The sequence below is a fragment of the Panthera tigris genome, chromosome A2, assembly GCF_018350195.1.
Source record: "Panthera tigris isolate Pti1 chromosome A2, P.tigris_Pti1_mat1.1, whole genome shotgun sequence".
Classification (NCBI taxonomy): Eukaryota; Metazoa; Chordata; class Mammalia; order Carnivora; family Felidae; genus Panthera; species Panthera tigris.
Window position 1 is genome coordinate 108,394,737 of NC_056661.1, and position 23,240 is coordinate 108,417,976.

General features: G+C 39.2%; 2 protein-coding genes and 1 pseudogene across 4 annotated transcripts in view; 2 read left to right on the plus strand and 1 right to left on the minus strand.

Moving 5' to 3' along the window:
- The window catches only part of LRRC72 (leucine rich repeat containing 72), a 42,104-nt gene extending 41,071 nt beyond the window's left edge, over positions 1-1,033 (plus strand). Inside the window, 1 exon segment of the mRNA XM_007089086.2 lies at positions 803-1,033. Within this exon segment, the coding sequence (XP_007089148.2) occupies positions 803-968 (166 nt within the window). The 3' untranslated portion in view covers positions 969-1,033.
- A 6,249-nt stretch (positions 1,034-7,282) lies between these two features.
- The window catches only part of ANKMY2 (ankyrin repeat and MYND domain containing 2), a 36,943-nt gene continuing 20,985 nt past the window's right edge, over positions 7,283-23,240 (minus strand). For all 3 annotated transcript variants that reach the window (XM_007089084.2, XM_042967655.1, XM_042967673.1), the window contains exons 5-10: positions 21,626-21,786; positions 16,594-16,808; positions 15,662-15,797; positions 12,210-12,338; positions 9,884-10,013; positions 7,283-8,449 (exon numbers count right to left, since the gene is read on the minus strand). In XM_007089084.2, coding sequence (XP_007089146.1) covers positions 8,265-8,449; positions 9,884-10,013; positions 12,210-12,338; positions 15,662-15,797; positions 16,594-16,808; positions 21,626-21,786 — 956 coding nt within the window. In that variant the 3' untranslated portion in view covers positions 7,283-8,264. The remainder of the gene's footprint in view (positions 8,450-9,883; positions 10,014-12,209; positions 12,339-15,661; positions 15,798-16,593; positions 16,809-21,625; positions 21,787-23,240) is intronic.
- LOC122236846 lies at positions 13,382-13,561 on the plus strand (annotated as a pseudogene).

Consider the following 23,240-nt stretch of genomic DNA (forward strand, 5'->3'; position numbering starts at 1 on the left):
TTTTTTTAACAAAAAATTTAAAAAATAATAAAATATAGCATAATGTAGAGAAATAGCAACTTTCTAATAAAATGTAGTTAAATACTAATAAGCATATGACATCTACAAATAGTTTAATAATCTCATTTAACACTGGTTTTAAATCATGAACATATGAATGTGGAATAGCCAATCCCAAATATATTTAAAAAACTGTATTTTAAAAATAAACAATATATACAATAAAAATATCATTCCTTAGTCTGAAAGTCATTTATCAGTAGAAGCCAAGAGTTGTTAGTGGTACTATGCTACCAATAACACAGAAAAATATGGCATTTATTGTGGGGGAGGGGGGAGGGTTGTTTCCTTATTTATTTTTTAACTTAAATCCAAGTTAGTTAACGTATAGTATAATAATGGTTTCAGAGTAGAATTTGCTGATTCATCATTTACATATAACACCCAGTGCTCATCCCAACAAATGCCCTCCTTAATGCCCATTTAGCCCATCTCCCCACCCAACTTCTCTCCAACGACCCTCAGTTTGTTCTCTATAGTTAAGAGTCCCTTATGGTTTGCCTCCCTGTCAGTTTTTATCTTATTTTTCCTTCCCTTTCCCTATGTTCATGTTTTGTTTCTTAAACTCCACATATGAGTAAAATTCTGTATTTGTCTTTCTTGAACTAACATTTCACTTAGCGTAATACATTCTAGTTCCATCCATGTTCTTGCAAATGGCAAGATTTCATTTATTTGTTTAAATCAAAATTTCACTTTGGCTTAATGACTTTTTTGTCTGACATTACTGCCATTTTTGCAGAACTGTGTTTGATGACCCAGAAGATGCTGTATTTGTAAGGTCCATGAAGAGATCAGCTATGGCTATTACCTCCCTCAACTGGGACACAGTTCCAACACGAGAGGAAAAATACCTTGATGAGAAAGGCACAGAATCTGCTCAAATGCTCACCATTACACTGAGATAAACCCTGGTATCTGTAGAAAACCTAGTGGTTTCCAGTTCTTCATTAAACTTCTCTGTGATTAAGTATATTGTATAATTAGTATATTATTTGAAATATGTAAATGTAAACAGAAACACCAACAATACAATTCCTACACATTTTAAATTTTTGCTGAAGTAATACACGTATATGGAAATGTACACAAATCATTAAATGTTCAGCTCAACAGTTTTCAAAACATGAACATGTTCGGGTAACAGCAGTCCTAGAACAAGAAATAGACTATCACCAGCATGTGAAGTGCCTCCTCAGTCTGTCACCACTCTTATTACCTATTACCTAGCCACTGTTATGATTTCTAAACCATAAATTAATTGTGTGTGTCTTTGAAAGGCATATAAATGGAATCACAAAAGTTGAATTACTTTGTGTCTGGCTTCCCTTACTCAATACTGTAAAATTCACCCATGAGGCAACAGCCCTATCATTCTCATTGCTGTACGGCATTCCATTGTATGATCATACCACAATTTATTTATCCAGTCTATTGTCGTTTTATCTCACCTTTGAAGGCAGTTGCCAGTTCTGCGTGTGGGCTAGTGGTCTGAGCTTTGCCTATCCTGAAGCCTGCTTCTGGAGGAAAGAGGAACCAGAAAAGCTTTTAGCAGTTGCCTGGTACTGAGAGACAAAATGCATTGCTGGTTTTCCCCAGCTAAGCTAAAGAGCTAGATCAAAGCTTACAAAGAGCAGAGTGACATTTCCTCCTATCTGGTGGTGCTTAGATACCACCACAGTGTGGGCACTATAGGTGGGGCTGAAATCAAAATAGGCAAGGGACAAAAGCCCTAGAGGGAATAGTGAACCGTCCTTGAGAATCTGTAACCTCCTTTCCCCTGTGGGCACTTAGGATTCTGTACAAAGCCAGAATCTGAAAATTCAGCCATGATCCTTGGCAGAGGGTTATACTTGGGGGAAAGAAAAACCAGAGATTTGGGCATTGATGTAGACGAGTGGTGCAAGACAAAAGTTATAGTGCATGGCTTACAAGATTTGGTTGTGGTAAGAGCTGAAATGTTCTCTTGTTGTCTCTCCTGGATCACTTCTGCAAGAAGCCAGCTACCACGTCATGAGGACACTTACACAATCCTCTGGAGAGGCTCAATGGTGAGGAACTGAGGTCAACTTCAAAAAGCCAGTGAGAGACTGAGGCCTATTGTCAACAACCATAAGAAAGAGCCATCCTGAGAGCAGATTCTCCAGATCTAATTAAACCTTCAGATGACTGCAGCCCTGGCCAAGAGCTGCACCACACCCTCCTGAGAAACCCCAAGCCAGAACCACTCAGTTAAGCTGCTCCTGGGTTTCCGGCCTACAGAAACTATATGAGATAATGATTATTAATGCTTCCAGCTGATCGATTTCAGTGTAATTTAAGCATCCTTGATACAGCAACAGGTAACAGAATAACTTGGTATAATCCGTGGTGCTGAAAGTATTTATGGTAGGTAAGTATGATTTGTGAAGTCTGGCAAACTCTAAGAAAGTCACAGTGCAGCCTCAAAAGGTTCTTGAATAAGGCCATACCACCTTCAGCAGAGAGCTAGTAATTGTTCAAATAGCAGTTTTAGGCATGCTACTGCATCCATCCTAGTACTAAGAATCTGATCAAAGAACATCAGGCAACTCTGACTAACGTTACTCATCAGAAGTGGAGCACTATCAGACCCACTAAGCAAAAACGTTGAGCGGGCAGAACAGCAACCTATTTCATGATGAAAATGGTACATTTGGGATCCGATTTAAGCTGGCCCATAAACTGCATAAGCAGTATTAATTTTGAATAGATTGCAGTAACTTTAAGATGAGATATTGTAATCTCCAGGTTAACTACTGAAAGAATTGTAAAAAAAAATATGGAGCCTGATATTTTATTTTTAATCCTGCAAGCAACTGAAAAGGATGAAAAAATTATTCCAATTACAAAAATATGGCTAGCAAATTTTACTTAATCTCCTTTTTAAGGAACTAATGGAAAGATGTCTCATTTGTATGAAGAAAAAGATTTGCTTTAAAATGCACTCCTCAATGTTTTTTATTCAGTAACGAAGGGCTACTGAATGGATGTGACTGTAATAAAACACCATTTAGGCAGAAACACAAAATAAAAGACATGATCCTTACTGAGGTAACCTAAAACTCTACCAAAATGGAACACATAGTTGAGAGGGTATTAAATTCTTTGTTTTAAGCAAAAGAGAACATGCAAGCTGATGTGGGTCAAAAGTATATTAGGATCCGTCAGGAGCTCTCATGACCAGGAAAGAGAAAATATTATATAGATGTAGATAGGGAAGCGGCTAAAAGCTGCAGCTCTGGAATCAGACCCAGTTTCGCTCTTCCACTTACTAGTCGTCATTTGGACAAGTTAGCTAACTTCTGTAAGCTTTCATTTCCTCTTATTTAAAATGGTAATCATAGTTAACTCATTAAATCTCAAGGATTAAGTTACATAAATGGATGTAAGGTGTTAGGTAGAGTAGCTTTCTCAAAGTCAGTGCTTGATCTAATGGTTATTCTTATCCCCGGAGCAGCTGTGTCCTTTATGAACTCTATCTGATGTCAGAGTGAATGTTTGTGTCCCCACCTCCTCCCCCCCCCCCCCAATTTGTATATTGAAACCTACCCCTCAACATGATGGTATCTGGAGATGGGGCCTTTGGGAGGTAGTTTGGTCATGAGAGTAGAGCCCTCATGAAGGGGACTAGTGCCCTTTTAAGAGGACAGAGAGCTGGCTACCCTATCTCCACCATGTGAGGACAGAGTAAGAAGATGGCCCTCTGTAGACCAGGAAGAGGGTACTCACCAAAAACTTGACCATGCTGGCACTCTGATCTCTTCTGGCCTCCAGAACTGTGAGAAATATACATGTTTATTGTTATATACATGTTATATACAGGTTATTTGTTATATAACTACCCAAAGTAAGACACCTGGTGCATTAGGGCTCTCCAAAGAAACTTTCCACAGAAACTGTATGTATATATATCCTATATATATCTATATCCTATATATATCCTATATATATATATATTGTGAGAGAGAGAGAGAGAGAGAGAGGGAGAAGGGGGAAGAGAGAGAAAGAGATTCAAGGACTTGGTTCATGCCATCTTAGGAGCTGACAAATCCAAAATTTGTAGGGCAGGCCTAGGTAGACTAGAAATTCAAGAATGAGTTGATGTTGCAGTCTTGAGTCACAAATCTACAAGGCAGGCCAGCAGGCCTTTTTAGGGACTTTTTATTTTTAGTGTTGGTATTTCCATGTTGCCTGCTTCTTCAGCATCAAAACTGGGATATATGAGGCAAAAAAAAAAAAAAAAAAAATCTCAAGAGAACAAACTGAATGTCACTGCCTGGCTCTTGAGGTCCCCAGCCAGTCTGCCTTCTTTCTCCACCTTATGGAGAAGTCTTCTTATTTATGTTTGATGTATCATATCTAGGGATTTTAGTTTTACTTAGCAGAAGGAATAGAGAAAAGTATGTCTACTCTACCTCTCCAGAGGCAGAAGTGTTCAGGTTATGTTTTAAGTGTAGCTGTATTTGTTTCCTTTTATGGCTGCTGGGTTTAGGATCCTATTTACGAAGGCCTCCTTCCAGGCAAAGTCATTAAGAATTTTCTCATGGTTTTTTTCAGAGAATGATCATTTTTTTTCACATTTAAATCTTACCCATGTCAAATCATCCTGGAATTAAGTGGTTCCATATTAGTTTATGAATTATCTAGATACATTGCCTTGAATTGGTCAGTTATGTAGCTACCTGATTCATTCTAGACAAATTATGATTTGGCTTTTATTCAAAAGATGCCTTCATGTATTCATATAAGTCCTTAAAGGATTCCAAAAAACAGCCCTATAAACTAGGCCAGAATTACCTTTTAGACGAAAAGAAATCTCCTATTTATCTGCTGAAGGAATTATGAGAAGAAGAAATTTGCTTTTTACTAAATTAAGATATTGCTTTTTATCTATGTAAATAATGCTTTAGTATTATCACAATTTATATAAATATGCACTAATTTCTATACAATTTCAAGCAAATGAGTTTTTCTAGAAAAAACATTCATAAAGAAAAACACCTTGCATTGGTGGTTTCCTTTCCAACCAAAATGATAACCATGATTTAATTCCAAACTTGAACTGTTAAGAAAACAAAAAACAAAAATCAAAAACCTTGAACTGCTATTGTATGTTCTTTCTAAGAGCACATAAATTTCAAAATTTTAAGTTATATGACTTCATTTTCCTTTTAGCTCTATTTATATGCACTTAACTTTAAAAATTTGGTCCCATTTGTCTTCCACTTGTCACAAATGTATTAGTAAGAATTCTTTGGTTTTAAATTATAGATATCCAAATGGGAAATTTGCTCATGTAACCAAACCATGTAAGCCCAGTGTAGACTGCCAGGACTCAGTGGATTCAACAGCTCAGACAGCATTCCCTCCCTCTATCCCTTGCCTGCTTGGGTGTGTTCAATAGCTGTATTCTCTCAGGTGCCTCCACATGTCAGCACAGCTCTGGAACTGAATCCCTGTATTTAATCACTGTTGTAAGAGAGAAACAAAATACAAAAAAAAAGCCTCCCCTCTTCAGCTTCAGGAATGTAAAACCTCTAGGAAGTGCTCTGATTGGCCTGGGTGTGGTCAAAGAAGCAGGTCACGGCTACCAGTAGCAACCATAAAAACACCTGGATTGGAAGATGTACAAGCTCCCACTCAAGAAGGGCACTCATTGGCTTCAGATGCAGGTGAGATGGGATCCTGAGAAGATAAAAACACTGCAAGAATACCTACTTAGGAAAAAAAAAAAAGGAATATCTACTTGAAGAATTTCTATGAAGTTCAGTACCCAGTAATATTAAAATTCAAGTAAACCCATGTACGTGATAGATGACTAAAATCAGTCATGTTTTAAAGATCCTGGAAAATATTCATTAAATCCTATAAAATAATGGCCTGCCTTCAGAGCTCTATTATCTTATATCTGCAGAGATACTACAGCAAAGGTAACATAGTAAAAGTATATAATGGAGTGGTCAGAACTGGAGACCTGGATGAGTTCCAGCTCTGTTCTTTTGGATAAGTTAATTGACCTCTTCCTTGTCTGTGCTATGGGGCTTAAAATAAAGTCTAATTTACAGGCTTGTTATAAAGTCTAATTTACAGGCTTGTTATAAAGATTAAAAACGATAACTTCAGGGATAGAGTAACTTTCAGTGTTAACTACTGTTATCACCTATTGAATCAAAAAGCAAAATCCAGTTTCCTAGTAAACCCGCTGACCAATATTCTATTACATCAGCTCTAGGTATGAAACATATTGGAATAATAAGACTATCTTAATCCTTTAGGTCATATTTTTGTTTGAGAAGTTTCTTGATAGCATATTAAAAGTAATTCAACACGGTTTAAAAAAAATGAACTGGATGACCACCTATCTTAATTGGAAATATCACTCTGAGATTGAAGTATGACAAAGGAAGGGATTATAATCAGAACGAACCCCATTGTGTCTTAAACTCCATCTTCTGACCACCTCTTCCCTGAATCACATCTATGGAAAATTTTCATGTTGACATGGCTTATACCTGAAGTCTTCTTTGTCCACTGGGGGTTGTAGCGGTGTTAGAGTTGATTCATGTTAGCATTCACTTCAATGAAGGGAAAAGGTACCTCTACAACACCACATCTCTCGATTTTCCTATTTCCTCCTGCTTTTTCACAACCCTCCATGTTATCCGAAGACAGGCATCGTAATGGTAACACAAAATGGCGATAACACACACGAAAAAACAATCAGATAACACAGGTATAAAACAGATTGGTGGGAGAACAGAGCCTAGGAGGACTATCGCACGAGTCAAAGCGGAATGTTTCTCAGTGCGCAGACGAGGTGCCTTGACAAGGGAAAGGAGGCTTGTCATGACTGGCAAGTTTAGGTGCAGTCTGCCTGATTCCCAACCAGTTAACCCTTCACACTGAATTTGCCCCCAAGAAGTCCTCCGGGAACAGCATGGTAGCGGGAGTGCAGGTGTAGTACTGGGACTGGGAGAAAAGTCATTCGGTGTAAGAGGAGAACCAGCAAGATAGAAGAATGTGATCAGTGAAGTGAGGTGGGAATTTTAGTCACTGTGATTTGCATTTGTGCACATTAAATTACTAATTACGTTGTTCTCTAGTATTTGCTGAAATTCCTAAAATTAAGTCCTCTATTATTTCTTTAATATTTCCCACCCCTTGACAGCATAAACCAGGAAACAAGGTGTAGAGTTGGTTATACAGTAGGCACAATTTATTTTACAATCATCACAAGAAACTCTGAAACACGGCACTGTCTTTGGCTATCACACCTTAGCCTGCTTCGGTACTGTGTAAGCTAAAAACTGGTGCCGGGACATTCTAAAAGTGACAGTTATAAATCAGTTTCTGGACAGGAAGAGCCACATGAAAAGCTTACGGGAAGATAAAAGCCTTTCAAGTGGAATATGGCACGTGAATTAGTTTCATAACTGCGGACACACTATGTTTAGCCATTATTGAATCAAACATTTCATGAAATATCCTTTTTAAAGCACATGCTGAGATAACTGTGGCTATGCCTTCGTTCCTTCTGGGAGATTTAACATTTCTGAAGGTACAAATACTGTATATACAACGTCACCACAGGAACTATATAAAGTTCAGACTGCTCAGGATAATTCCTATATAAAACTACAATGGGCTGAACTGGGACAGATTCTGTAACATAAAACTTTTCTTCATTTCATTGCATCTTAATAAGCAGGGCTTCACTATTGTAAATGCTATTTATATTCATCTTACTCGCATATAAATTATGATTCATCTAACTACCCGTCTCAGTGGCTAAAAAATCCTTCCTTCCTGAAAATCTCTCTCCTACACCTATTCTGCTGGGTCCTTTGTTCCCCACAGCCTATATTTTATTTCTTCTTTAAGGGATGTATTTTGCTTTGAGAACAATTGCAGGGAAGCTGGCCTCAGAAAGGGAATAAAAATGTTTCTTCTATAGTTTGAAATAAAAATTTTTCCCTTGTGGTATCGGTCCAATGACAGTACAGAGAGCACGAGGAAATTAGGGCATGGTAGACAGAGCTTTGCTTGAAAGCGTCTATTCTAGGAAACATGGAATCCTGCCATGGTGCCATGCAGGTATCACGAGGCAGTGAGGATACAGTCGCATGAGATTTCCAGCTACCTGCCAGGGTACGAACCATCCACACTGGTGCTGGCTCTGGCTTTTACTCCTCAGATGCCTGTGGACCTGCAGGAGCATCCTGCAAGCCTTCCAACCCAACTTCACTCTGAGGACGTTCTTCCTCCCCTTCTACAGACTCTTTGGGGTTACAATCCTCTTGGGAAGTTCCCGTTTCGGCCTCTGGCTGCTCTTCATTAACACAATTAGAATTGACATCAAGTTTGCCATCTGACCAAAACAAAAAAAAAAAAGTCATTTTGTTGTTCCTACCACATGTCGGTCACTCTTCTAAGTGCTTTCCGTGTATTAAATTATTTAATCCTCCCAATAGCCATGTGAGGTAAATTATCTCTATTATCATTATCATGACTTTTACAAATGGGGAAACTGAGAAGAGAAGGGTTTGGCAACTCAGAGTGAAGGAGCAAACCAGAATTTGGACCCGGGCCTCTGGCTCCACAGCCGGGCCTTGAAATCTAAATGGTTGTCTGGCATCTGATAAAATCTTCATTTAAATACAGCTTTGCCGTGAATTACCTTGATGTCTTTGGGTAGGTGATGGCCTGTACGAGGTTGTTTCCTCATCTGTAAAGTGGGGGATAATAAAGGCTATCCTACCCTGGTGGGAAGTAGAGGTGCGTGAGACATTTAGAAAAGCATATGGCACCTGCTGATGCTTCGCAACTGGGAATTCCCATGCTTCCTGACAGTCTTACTCTCTCGCTCGTCTGGTACGAGACCAGCTGCTATCCTCTGCCCTCCAAACAGAGCATACAGAAGTTTGGTCCAGAAGACACGAGAAAGCGTGGCAGAAAGCCTGGCTGTTCTCGTAACAATTTATTTATATAAATTAAATTTCATTTTGTGCACATCATTCAATCCTACTAACAGTGTTTCTCAAGCAAGTGGTAAAGGCAGTACAGCTTTTTAAGGGGTGGAGGGGGAAGTGTTTTGTATCCGAGACACCTGGGCCACTTTTTCAAACTAGATGCGCTCCCCAGAACGTATGATATATTTTCAGGGGTGGGGCATAGAGTGGATGTTGTTTTCCACTACGGTCTGTGAACCATTGCTGAAGCAACTCACTGTTTCTGATGAAAATGAGTCATATACTTCACGAGGGAGGGAGAGAAAAAAATAATAGGGAACTCTATGCCCAGACACTTATAGAAACCTAATCTGTACAGTAGGTCTGCGATGTAATCTGTAATTTATAAATTTGCTCTGTAATTTCACCTACAGCTTTGTAATCTAATTTAAAAAATTAAAGGTTCCCAACCTTAAAATCTGTGGGTAGCCATTAGGGGAAATGTAATTATTTCCTTAGTCGAAGACCTTAAAATCCTTTGTGAGTAGAGGATAAGTGAATACTCACTTAAAGTCCTGTTGTTGCAGGGTACACTCCTGAGTCCAAATGTAGAATATGGAATAAACCCTATTCCTTAAAATTCTGTACCTCTTTGTTTTCCAGGGACTTCTAGGCTAACCATATTCTAGACATTATCCCAGCAACCCAAAGTAGGGACAAATTTAAGTGTGATTCTTATGCTGGTCAACTCCAAGTTTCCTCAGTCCCCAGAGAATACTCCGTCCCTTGGTGCCCTGTGTTAATATTAATAATATCATTCCTCTTCTCCATGAGCTTGCTTTTTATATACGTACTGTTTTCCTCTTCACTCTTTTCTTTGGCAGCTTCCAATTGTTGTTTTTCATAAATGTCCTTTAGATTCTTACAGATTTTCTTATGTGCAAACCAGTGCGTTTTCTGACAAGTTTGATCGCAGTATATTACCTGAAAACAATTAAGTTTATTTCATTTCAAGAGCTGTGACTGCATGATATTCCAACTATAACACTAAACCAACAACTATGCTGTAAAAATGCTGTTTGGTATGCTTTCTTTTAAAACCATAAGGTACACTAATTTAGATTTGTAATTTTTAGCTCATGCTTTATAACAATAATGGATATACAACGAACAGTCTACCAAAGACTCCAACAAGTGATTTACTAAGAACCTACTATGTGGGGACACCTGGGTGGCTCAGTCAGTGAAGCGTCCGACTCTTGGTTTCAGCTCAGGTCACGATCTCACAGTTTGTGAGTTCAAGCCCCGCGTTCAAGCCTGTTTGGGACTCTGTCTCCCTCTCTCTCTGCCCCTCCCCTGCTTGCTTTCTACTTCTCTCTCAAAAATAAATAAACAATTGAAAAATTTGTTTTAAAAAAGAACCTACTATGTGTCAGAAATGATACAGTACTATGACAAGGGAGATATAGTTATCTCAGAAGAAGGTAGGTTGAGAAAGAGCTGGATAGGGCAGCGTGGAGGAAGGCAGACACTCAACAACATGATTTATATCCTAGTAAGTGTAGTAATAGCAACAGGAGCACAGAGGAAGCAGTGACTCCCTCTAAATGAAGGAAGTCAGTCAACAGAGGAATGGGAAAGAAGCATTCCAGGCAGATTATCTTGTACAAAAATAGAGGAAGGGAAATGAATTATATGCTCAAGGAACAGCAAGAAGTTTGTGCAAATGGACCTTAGAGTTTTGTAAGATTCTATGCCAAGCATTGTGCGAGGCCCTTATAAATAGATGACACATACTGGAGACTGTTTCACTGGTCCCAATTCTTAATTTTTCCCTGCATGTTTACATTTTCCCATGAGACTTCAAAGTTCTTTTTAATGAAGGGAAGAACTGAGTTTACAATTTGGCCATGTGACTTGCTTTGGCCAAAGGAATGAGAGAGCATGACAATTTCAAGGCTAGACTTCAGGAGACCTCATGTGTTTTCACCTGCCCTCTTTTACTTCTGCCATCATTATGAGATGGCTCGGGCCGCCTGCTGGTCTAAGGAGGATAAGAGACACATGGAGAAAAAGTGCCCCAGCCCCTCTCAGCCCATCTCAGCCAACCGCCAACATGGGAAATTAGCAAATTACTGCATTTTAAGTACTGAATTTTGGAGGGTTTTATATTCAGCAACAGTTAACCAATATAGATGGTCTCAATAAATTCTTACAACGCTAACCCCATTTCACATATAAAGAAACCAAGGTCCAAAGAAGTAATTAAAAGAGATGAAGCGGAGAAGTAGGTTAAAGCAAAATGTGATGAATGTTATTAATATGCTGAAGAATTTCAACCTTAAAAACAATAGGAACTTGATTTAATGGATAGTGTAAAGTGAATGCACAGATGAATGCTTGCAGGTAGTATCTGTGAGGAGAAGAACCCGATTAGATATGCCCTTTCAAAGTTCATTCTGACAGAAGTGGGTAATACAGTCCAGAGAGCTTAAAGATCGGTGGCAGTAAGAAGGGAGTTGTAGTTTTACATAGAAGACATGATGGAGAGACTGCAGTTAAGCCGCCATCAGAAGAGTCGAGATTGCATATCTATGAACTGTCCTACTTTAGGTTCTCAGGTCTGCACCAGCCTCAATCCCTTATGGATTATCTTTTTTGTATTCACTCTCTTGCATTCTTTTTCTTGGAGGTGGTCAGCACTGAAGCTGTGGCAATATGGAAGTTTGAGAGAAGATAAGGCACAGAACTACGTTTCTCCCATACTTCTCTCCCAGAACTACTTTTAAGGATGAGATGCATAGGGGCGCCTGGGTGGCTCAGTCGGTTGAGTGTCCGACTTCGGTCCAGGTCATGATCTCACGGTCCGTGGGTTCGAGCCCCGCATCGGGCTCTGTGCTGACAGCTCGGAGCCCGGAGCCTGTTTCAGATTCTGTGTCTCCCTCACTCTCTGACCCTCCCCTGTTCATGCTCTGTCTCTCTCTGTCTCAAAAATAAACAAACATTAAAAATTAAAAAAAAAAAAAAAAAAAAAGGATGAGATGCATAGAATTTATACTATATTAGAGTCTATTAGAAAACTAACGTCAATCACTGTATGTAGAATATTAAAACTCAGTTTATCAATTCGGATATGAAACCTAAACCAAATCAGTGAACTTCAAAGAACTTCATTCTTACCATCTTGCATACAGAACATCTTTTACTTGCTCCCTTTTCTCCACAGGTTGTGCAAAATTCGACATCCACAAAACCCACCTGACCAGTGATGGCTTGGGTAAGTACAGAGAATGCAGTGGGATCAGAACCCTAGAGTAGGCATGAAGAAGAGAAAAATACACTTTAAAATCACCATGGAGGGGTGCCTGGGAAGCTCGGCTGGTTACCCATCTGACTCTTGGTTTCAGCTCAGGTCATGACCTCACGGTTCATGATATCGAGCCCCACCTTGGGCTCTGTGCTGACAGAGTGGAGCCTGTTTGGGTTTTCTCTCCCTCTCTCGCTGCACCTTGCCAACTTTAGATAAATCAAATCAAATCAGATCAAATCAACATGGGAAGACTACGGAGACGATACTCCATAAACAATGTTGTCCAGAAGCAGGCACACAAGAGACAAAGTCAATAAGGCTATACATGACACAGCCTTTACCTATGTTACAAGAGCACGGCTATTAGTGTGAATTATTGCTTGAGAAAAAAAATTGATGGTACAGCTAGACAACGTCACGGAACCTTTCTTGTCACTGCTGGGGGGACAGGAACTTTCTTGTTATACACAACCTTGTCATCCACTTTGTTAAGTACAAATTTGTTTAGGTACCAGAGTTCATCTCATGGAAAGATATTCAACTTAAAAACAAACACTCAACACAGCCTGTAAGAACTGAGACATTAGCTAGTCTTCCAGAAGTTAAAATATATTTTGTCAATTACAAAAGCCAAACTTCTTTAAAAGTATACTCTGTTACAATGCGGACTCAACACTTCTTAAATGTAGCTATGCCTCAAACTTCCTGCTGGGATTTGTGACAGGAAGAAGCCAAGAGCCACAGGAGGCAGAGGGGATGAAAACCTCTGCAGGAGGGCCCAGGCACCCATGTGGGCAGAAAGTGCCGTAGGTGACGTGGCAGGCAACCCTGAGAGTTACCGTTGTACAGGAAAAGATTAGCATTGCTTCAGAGGCTTGTAAACTTGCCAGTTTAACAAAACCCCTTAGGTAGTAAACAGTGGCTACGCGGGACATTCACAACTACCAGCATTCCAGATAAATATAGTTTCCCAGAGAGAATATATAATTCTGGAAGAACAAAAATTTTTAAAGAGAAAAATGTTTTAAAATGCATTTCATATATCGCTTCTCGGCCTTTTGGCTAAGATCAAGTGTAAAATGCATTTCATACTATCTTATCTTTATTTTTTAAGTCTGTTTATTTATTTTGAGGTGGGGAGAAGGAGCAGAGAGAGAGGGACAGAAGGAACCCCAAGCAAGCTCTGTGCTGTCAGTGGAGAGCCCGACGCAGGGCTCCAACTCATGAACCACGAGATCATGACCTGAGCCGAAGTCAAGAGTTGGATCCTTAACCGAATGAGCCACCCAGGTGCCCCACTATCTTTATTAATAAACCTTTTCTCAATAACTCAGATCGCTAGGATATACATTAATAACTGTACTGCATAAACTCTAACATTATTACACGATACAGAACTACAATGAATTGTTGAACCCCACGTTGGTCTGCTTTGACTTTTTTTAAAGTACTCTCGGCTCCTGTTAGTTTTGCCGTTTTCCCCTTTGAACGTGTAATGTCGTCTACCACTTGTTAATGTTGAAAACGCCACATGGCAGGCATTCCCCCAACTTCTTCACTAAGAGAAGCAAAATTTTGTTCAGAGCAGCAGGGTTTAGATCAGCTAAAACCACTCATTTCCCCAGACAACCTGCGAACCTAAGAGTGGTCACATCGCACAGGCAGTGGGTTTCTGGGAGACCTTGTTTTCTAGCTACAGACCCCTTTCCTCTTCCTGCCTTAATGGGATAAAAACGTGAGCTTGGCGGAACAGCAACTGATGCCTTGCAACCCTGAGGTCATAAGCATGTGTACGATAATCTCTATGGCTAAAGAATATTGGGTGGAGGAGCACCTGGGTAGCTCAGCTGGTGAAGCATCTGACTTCAGCTCAGGTCATGACCTCACAGTTTGTAGGTTTGAGCACCTCATCAGGCTCTGTGCTGACAGCTCAGAGCTTGGAGCCTACTTTGGATTCTGTGTCCCTCTCTCTGCCCCTTCCTGGCTTGCGCTCTGTCTCTGTCTCTCAAAAAAATTAAAATAAAGGTTAAAAAACATTAAAGGATATTGGGTTGAAAAGTGGGAATCCATTTTTGAGCCACTGTGACATATCAGGTCTGCCTCCCTGATATGGTTCTGAGTATATGCAAATAAATAAACCCTATCAATTTAATTAATGGTTAGGTGGAGTTTAATATGTGAACAAAAGCACATTCATAATTGATGAACCACCCCCATAATTTGCTAACCTTAATCTTCCAAAAGTCTGAATACCAAATAACCACATATATTAAAAAGTAAAGGTAAAAATTCTCTACACGAAATCATGGAGATCAGGGATAAATCAATGCATGAACTTCATGAAATCATCTGGTCTCTTCAGATCTTTCCTATCTCATGGTTCTGAATACATGAATTCCTAATGTATAAAGGAGCACCTGGTACCCTTATAAATAAGCACCCTGACTTGTCCTTATTTTTCACATTGAGAAGGATGGGACAGACTAGAGAAGGCGGAGGAGAACCAACACTGCCAGAGGGAGGGAGGAAGCCATGGATGTGACCAGTGTCAGGACCAATTTCTTACCAAGTAGACAAAGGCTGATGAGGCTTTGATTGAAATATATAAAAGCATGACTAGTGCAGATATGGTGAACAGAAATCTGTTCACAATAAGGAAGCCAGGGAGTGTCTTATGAAATACGTAAATAAATATATAACAAAAGGGCAATAAATAATTTAAAGAACAGATAGTGGGGCATCTGGGTGGCTCAACTGGTTGAGCGTCCATTTCTTGAGTTTAGCTCAGGTCATGATTTCACGTTTCATGAGATCGAGCCCTGCGTCGGGCTCAACACTGACAGTGAGGAGCCTGCTTGGGATTCTCTCTCACTCCCTCTTTCTCTATCCCTCTCCTCCTCATGCTCTCTCTCTGTCTCTCTCTTGAAATAAATAAACTTTAAAAAATAAATACAAAAAAAACCAGGCAATGAAGTTAAATTTTACTTCCTACAGCTGGGAAGTAAAAACAGAATTTTGTTAAGTATGGAAAATTTATAATCAGAGGCATTAAGGTAGAATCTCAGAAGCTGGGACACACTTTGAGATTGTTTATGAAGACATACAACCAGCTTCCCCGTGACCATCCCTTCACATCCCCCACGACCAGAAACCGTCAACCTAGACAATCAGTTCCTCCTTTCATCTAGCGTGGGACTTTGTACTGGTTTATCTATCAAATAAACAATAAATTAATGCTAAAGAGAACTTGCCTTTAATTGTTCAAAATACAGTAATTAGGTCTTACTGGGAGAGTTAACTAAGTGACCGTGAGGAGCCTTACAATTTCAACAGGAGCAATACTTCGCACCAGTTGCTGGAGGAGTGTCGCTTCACAGTAAGGAAATTTTCGGATACTTTCTCTTATGATCTTTTCTTGGTATACCGGAAAGCCATCAGAAGCTCGGCCTCTTAGCAAGCTGTAAGATATTTTTTTAACAAAATAACTGGAGTTTGATCCCTAAGCATTTCCTCACAGCCAAACCCATGAACTTTTCGTAGTTTCTTCTTTTCTACTTCAGATTTTCATTGTCTCTTCAACTCGTGATGACAGACTTAATTCAAACTGCTCTTCTAGCTGCATGCTAAGCTAGGCCTTATCAGGTTTACGGGCCCCGAGCCGTATTTATAAAAGCAACCCCTGCCATAAAACACACTAACTGTCATGATCAGGTTAGCTAGTTACTCATTACCATGCCAGTTATTTGTACAAAGAGCGACAATTCTCATGAAGTTACACCCTTCTGACACAGTTCACTTTTCTCAGTGTGATTGTAAGGGAATTTGATCCCTGGTGGTTCAGAGAACAAGGATAACACACAGATCTCGCAGATTCAGTAACGGAGGTACACTGAGGGCCACGGCGAATCCGGACCAGGAACCTACGGCACGGTGTACCCATCGTCAAAGCTGGACTTGGGCTACCTTCTACATCTTACACACACTACTTAACTTCTCCGAACTTCAGATTCCTCACCTGTAAACTGGGGATAACAAAAGCATCACTGTAGAAAGTACAGAACTGAATAACCACTCAGTCTAAATGTAACATCGTCTTTCGTTTCTTACAGACTAAATGTGAGCCCAACAGTAACGACTGCTGCTAAATGGCTTCATGTTTTAATCCATAATGAGGCTTCACATAATAATTCATTATCCATTTGAGCATGTTCTACATATGACATGGTAAAAAAAAAAAAACAAAAAACCCAGTACCTTTTGATGAGAGTGTCCAGTTTATTCTCTCCATCTTTTAAAAAGTTAATGCATTTCTGAAAGATACAGCTGATGTAGTGCATTTTCATAGCCAACACTTCATTCATGTCTCTCTGCTTCATACATTTCTCACAAATCAAATCCATCACCTTGTAGCATTTATTCAGAGCTGTTTCTTCTGCCAGTAGAGGATTCTCATTTATAAGCATCACGATCTAGAAGAAATTACAGTGAGCTTAGAAATTCCACGAGAAAAAAAAAAAAAGAAGAAATTCCATGAGAGATTTTTCCATGTACAAAATTAGGCAGTCAGTTTGGGTTGAGTTCAATAGATTACCAAATAATGTCTTTCTCAGGGTCATATGTTTACTATGTTAATTCAAATTAGAATGCCAACTGCCAATGACCAAAGTTATGAAACTAATACAGAGGACCGTAGCATCGTGACATCTCTTGAGCTCTTTATATCTAAGTTATCATGTGATCTGCCATCCAGCTAAACCAGGGTGTTAGTATGCCACGCAGATGATTTTAGATTCTCGGTTAAAAGCACTTCTACCAAAGATAAAAGTGGCATACTCACATATCCTTTATATACAGAATCAAATCACCAAGTAATCACTACTTTTAGCTAACATTACTGAGCTTTAGAATTTCATGGTTAGGAGTACTATAATTCTCATTAATTCTTATTAATTATAAAGAAATGAGATTTTCACAAGAAGCAGTCTAAAAATAAAAAGTGTATTACTTTCCAATTAACTACATTTCTCTGTGGAAATTTTTATGATATGCTTCTAATCTTCTATGGTAATGAGAATAGGTCAAAGCAATAATAGCTTTAAAAGGAGGAATACTAGAGAGTTATCAAATTTGATGCATTATGAGTCCCACACTTCTCCTATATGTATATAGATTAAGTCCAAAATCAGTGTAATGAGGAGTTTGTTTTTTTTTAATTTTTTTTTTTTTACTGGCTTTGTTATAGGCTAGATTACCTGAAGTAGGTCTGCACAGGACAGATGTAAACATCCATGGGGACATAACAGTAATGCAAACACGTGTGTAACATGGGCACAATTGTACACACGTAGCAAAAAGTCAGTATTTGTTAACCTTTGTGTTACAACTAAATACCTATCTTGGGTAATGTAAATATCAGGTAATCACAGAAAGCAGATTTCATGTATTAGATCCTTTTCTTCAGATATGAAGATAATTTGTTAACTTACATAAATCCCATGCCTAGCCTAATTAGAAATTTAACATAGATTAAGTGTTCTTGTGAAATTAAAATATGATTTGAACTTATTTTTGACACCACTAGATTGGTATATAATATAATATTTTACTTAAAATATAGCACTCAATAAGAAAATAAAGTTCATGAAATAAGTATAAGGAGAAGTCCGGTTGGTAAATTTGCTGACAACTTACATAATAACATGTATCAAAAATTAACTTTTGGCAGAGAAGGCTTGTTAATTACATGTATTTCTACTGTCAAGTGCACTCACTTGAAACTGTTGTATATTTTTGCATGAAGCGTTTATAATCAAAACATAGGATCTTAAACTTATAAATAAAACCTTGTTTAAAAATTCTTAGAACCCAGATTCATTTTTTCCTTTTATGAAAATATTAGGCTTTATTTACTTTGTAATATATACCACCGTACTCAAAAAAAAAAAAAAAAAAGACATAACCATAGCTCTATGAGCTTACTGAAACATTTTATAAACACAAAAAAATATTATTTGAACTAGTTTCCTTCCTTTACTCTTTTGAGCATTATAAAGTAATCCATTATAAAGAAAATCTCATTATTAATTACTGAGGAGGAATAAATATATTCCATTAAGCATAAAAGCCAGATATATCTCATCTCCCAAAGAATGTAAGAATATGTTTATACAGTGACATTCTGAATTCTTTTTATTTTTCTTTTAAAAAAAATACCAACAATTCTGGCCTTAAAAAGTTATGTACATCTGTCTCCTGACCATTTAGAGACTCTGCTCAATTCTGTTGTCATTTTTCCTGTGATTCTGTTTTTCTCCTGTATAACCTCTGTATTCTGAGCATCAGCACAATTCTCCAAGTCCCTGTTGAAAACAAACATCCATATCGCTACAGGAGCCACTTAACCTTGACGCACAGGCAGCTATGTTAAGTGCACCGCAGTGAAAGGGTGAATTGTGTATCAAGGAGGCTCTCTGTGATTTCAAAAGGTCTGTAACTCTATACAATGGCTGTTAGTTACCTTTTTATAATACGCTTCAAGAAGACCCCTGCTGACTTGAAAAGGGGAAAGCAATGAAAATAAGCCACCACGATAGCAACTGCACAACTTTTATTCAAAGTGGGCGGGGAGGTTTCCAAGTGAATAGATCATTTATAGCTACAAAAAGCAAGGTGTGGTTTGAAGGAAGGTACTATAATTACAGAATAATCTCTTTTAAGACCAAATGTACTAAAAAATATATAATGTAGGCTATTTCAGTTCATATATGTTTACAATTTATTGCCTGTATAAATATACCCTTACTCTAATTTATTCAAGTATGCGCTTTTATATTTATTTAGTTTTAAAAAAAAATATTTTGAGAGAGAGTGCACACGCTGTCAGTGTGGAGCCTGCTTAAGATTCTCTCTCCCCCTCTCTCTGCCTCTCCCGTGCTCGTGTGCACGGGCATGCACTCTCTTTCTCAAAAAAAAAAAAAAAAAGAAGAAGAAGTAAAAATTTAAAAAAAGAAAAAGTAATAAAGATCATTAAAGAACAGTAACTACTAAAACATTTAACCCGAAGAGACTGGGTTACATATAAATATCAAAAATTACTCCACAGGGGCGCCTGGGTGGCTCGGACGGTTAAGCGTCTGACTTCGGCTCAGGTCATGATCTCATGGTTTGTGAGTTCAAGCCCTGCATCAAGCTCTGTGCTGACAGCTCGGAACCTGGAGCTTGCTTCAAATTCTGTGTCTCCCTCTCTCTCTGCCCCATCCCTACTCATGCTCTGTCTCTCTCTCTCTCTCTCTCTCTCAAAAATAAATAAACACTAAAAAAAAATTACTCCACAGACTCAATTATTCCCATTTATTGAGATTACTGCAGTCTCAAGGGGTAGAAACAGATATAAAAGACAGTGAATCAGAAAAATACAGGGAACTTCTTCAAATCAGTCTAAACCAGAAGATCCCATAATGTTCAGGCTGGAGGGCCTTGTAAAACCGCACACATTCTCCATGTGGAGAAATGCTATACCCTAGGAAAAATCTTGTCTTCCTACCCTAGCCTGCACCACCGCTAAGAAAAAGAGCGCCACGGACGAGGAGGAGCTCCTACATGGGACTTATCTCTTTGCCTGCGTGTGCTGGGAGGGAAAAAAACCCATCGTAACAGAAGGGCTACGTATTTTCTAAAAGTTAAATTCTAAGTTCCACTTAATCTCCACCATAAATACAAACATACGATTTGTGGCTGAATTTCTGTTTTTGCCCACTTAGGATCACAAGTGTTACCTCCTGGGGTTCTTTCAGAATATTAAGTACAACAATTGAAGAAGGAAGGCAGATGGCAGCTATGTTTTGTAAGTTTGTTTCTTGAGCTTCAAAGTCTGTATGCAAAGGGAAACATCAATAAAGTAATAATATTACATATAATTTGGAACTTATATCTTCAGGTAAGTGTCAGTCTTTAAAAGAGTTACTTTATGCAAACTGCCCGCTTATTTTAATGGTGTTCAGTATGTTCCACAGATTCACCAAAATAGACTTTAAAGGACATCTAATTCACTGCATTTATAATAACATTTTGTACTAATGTTATTAATTTTTTATCCAATTTGTCGTCTTGCTCACCAAACAGTTCTGAATTACTATCAAATCTATACGCTATAAATGAAGATACAGATCACTGAAATTTGAAAAAGGACAGCATCACTGTGGCACACAGAGTTTTCTATAATGATTCACTGAGAAAATTATGCTCATGTGGATTGATTTATGAAAAAATTAATTAATTAAATTTAAAAATGCATTTTTTAAACAAATAAAAAAAGTCTGTATGTAAACTATGAAGAAAATATTAGAGACAGTAGTTCAGAATGGCTCTTAAAGTTTCTCAGGTAAGCCATGTGAACTTCTGGGTTGTTCTAAAGAGTCTGAAAATCTATTGTGATTTAACTAATTCTGGAAGAACTATATTATTTAAAGGCATCAAATAGCTACTTGCATTAAAATATGTGGTCATGACTGAGGCGCCTGGGTGGCTCAGTCGGTTAAGCGTCCGACTTCAGCTCAGGTCATGATGTCACAGTCCGTAAGTTTGAGCCCTGTGTCAGGCTCTGTGCTGACAGCTCAGAGCCTGGAGCCTGCTTGGGATTCTGTGTCTCCCTCTCTCTCTGACCCTCCCCAACTCACACTCTGTCTCTCTCTCAAAAAAATAAAATAAAAATATTTTTTAAAAAAATGTGCTCATGATTATATTTCAGAACATTTCCTGGAAGGATCTTTACTGTAATAGATGCTGTTGGTGCCCCACTGAGGTCCTTTTAGCAGCCTGTGTACTAAGCCTCAGTTCCTGGGTGTGCTGGCTGCAATGGGCTCAGAGCTGCCTCCTTCTCCAGGGAACTGCCTTCATCCATAGGAAGCCATTGTCCTTGGCAGTAGCTGGGAGGCTGTCCTTTCCCTCTGGGAACAAGTTTCCGGCACTGGCAACTGAGTGATACAAAAGCCTGACTCCCTTGCCCCTCTGGAACCATTAACAGTCCAGAGCTGCCGTGAGATGAGGTGGAAAGTATGCTTCAGCTGAACCCACCTCCTTGCCTAGCTTCTCCTCCTGCCCTAGCCTGTGTCCCTCACTCTCAGGTTTAAACCAAGAACACTCCTTCACTGTACCAACTGAACAACAGAGCTCCATCACAAGCTCTACACTGGCAAAGCCCAACCAAGATGATCTTATATAACCAAGAGAAGTTGCAACTCCGAAGCAATATTTAAATGAAAAGCGAAGATAAAAAACACTATGCTACCTTGACAGGATGAAGATTTGTCGTGGTAATAATTTTGTGCAGTGGGCCTGCCAATTTTGGAGGCAGTTTTGGCTCTTTATCCAGTCCCTGGGGTTTCGTGTAATAATCCAGTCTCTCTCGGGGAAAGAAATTGTTGATTATAGTCACACAATCATGTTGACCTTTTAACAGAAAAATAGGAAATCTGTTATTTTATTATTCAAAATAGGACATTTTCCAATTTTTTATTAAGTATGTTGCTGTGTTCTTGTGAAGTAACCATGCATTAACGTCTTTCATTTTCAAGAAAAGAGAGTAGAAGAGGAGAAGGAGAGGTAAAATGTTTTGAGGAACATTTATAAGCATGTTTTGTGAGGTCAAGACATAATCTCCTTATAAAGACACAATGCACAGTACATAGGAAGATTATGGAGACTACAAAAAAAAAGGGGGGGGGAGTTCAATTTATAATTGACCCTAAATATTTTTTAAAAGTTGTTTTGGGGGCAACCGGGTGTTGCATGATCTCGCAATTCTGAGTTCAAGCCCTGCATCTGGCTCTGAGCTGACCACTCGGAGTCTGGAGCCTGGTTCAGATTCTGTGTCTCCCTTTCTCTCTCTATCCTTCCCCTGCTTGTGCTCTCTCTCTCTCTCAAAAACAAATAAATAAAACATTAAAAAAAAAAGATTAAAAGTTGTTTGTTTTTTATTCTATTTAAATGTCTCTTCTTCCACCCTTACAGAAATGATGGTCATTCTTCCCTAATCACATCTGGCTTTCTTCACACAGAATGTAAATTCACTATATATAGATTATTATTATTATTATTGTTGTTGTTGTTGTTATCTCCCCTTCCCTTGAATTTGAGAAAAGCTTGGCCTCTTTGTGAATATAATTAGAGGAAAAGCTTTTGCCGGCGCAGCCTGGAATCCGCTTTACAACTTCTTACAGATCCCTATGCCACTTCTCTAAGCCATCTCTAGAGGTAAAACTGGTTCTATGAAACCAAAACTGTCCCTGGAGAAGCTGGTAGCCTGAATGTGTGTTCCTGTTGCCTCTCCTTCCCAGGCTCCCTCACCACTAACTCTCTGGGGCGGGGAAGAGGCCACTCTGGGCAAGCAGCCAGAACCTCGCAGGGCACAGCTGTAGGTGCAGACTCTTCCGGGATCTCTGGAGGAGAGACTTCTTCCTCTTCTCTGCCTGCTGAGGTGGGAGGGACCAGCAGCAGAAAGTCCTGGGAAGTGGGCCCAGGGCACCAGGGCTCCGGGAGAGTGGTCTGGGTGGCCCCTGCCCAGCTTATGCATGGTCCTGGCAGCGTCTGCTTGAGGACAAAATATCTTCCAGTTTGTTGACCGTGGGCCCACGGGTATAGAGATAGTGGCTCTTCTCTTCACTGCTCCACAACCCTCCAGCTTTACCTCGCTGCCTAGGAGATACAGAGCAAAGTTCCTGCAGGGATCCAGCAACATGAAGACTATGTGCTGCCTCCACCAGATGGCTTCTTTCGTGGGAAGTGCACTTACAACCACGACCACTGACCCAAACCAGCACCAAACCATACCCCTAATCACCAAACGAGAACACTCAAATCAAGCAGATCGAGTACAAAATGTGAAGTCTCGCGGATTGCAGAAA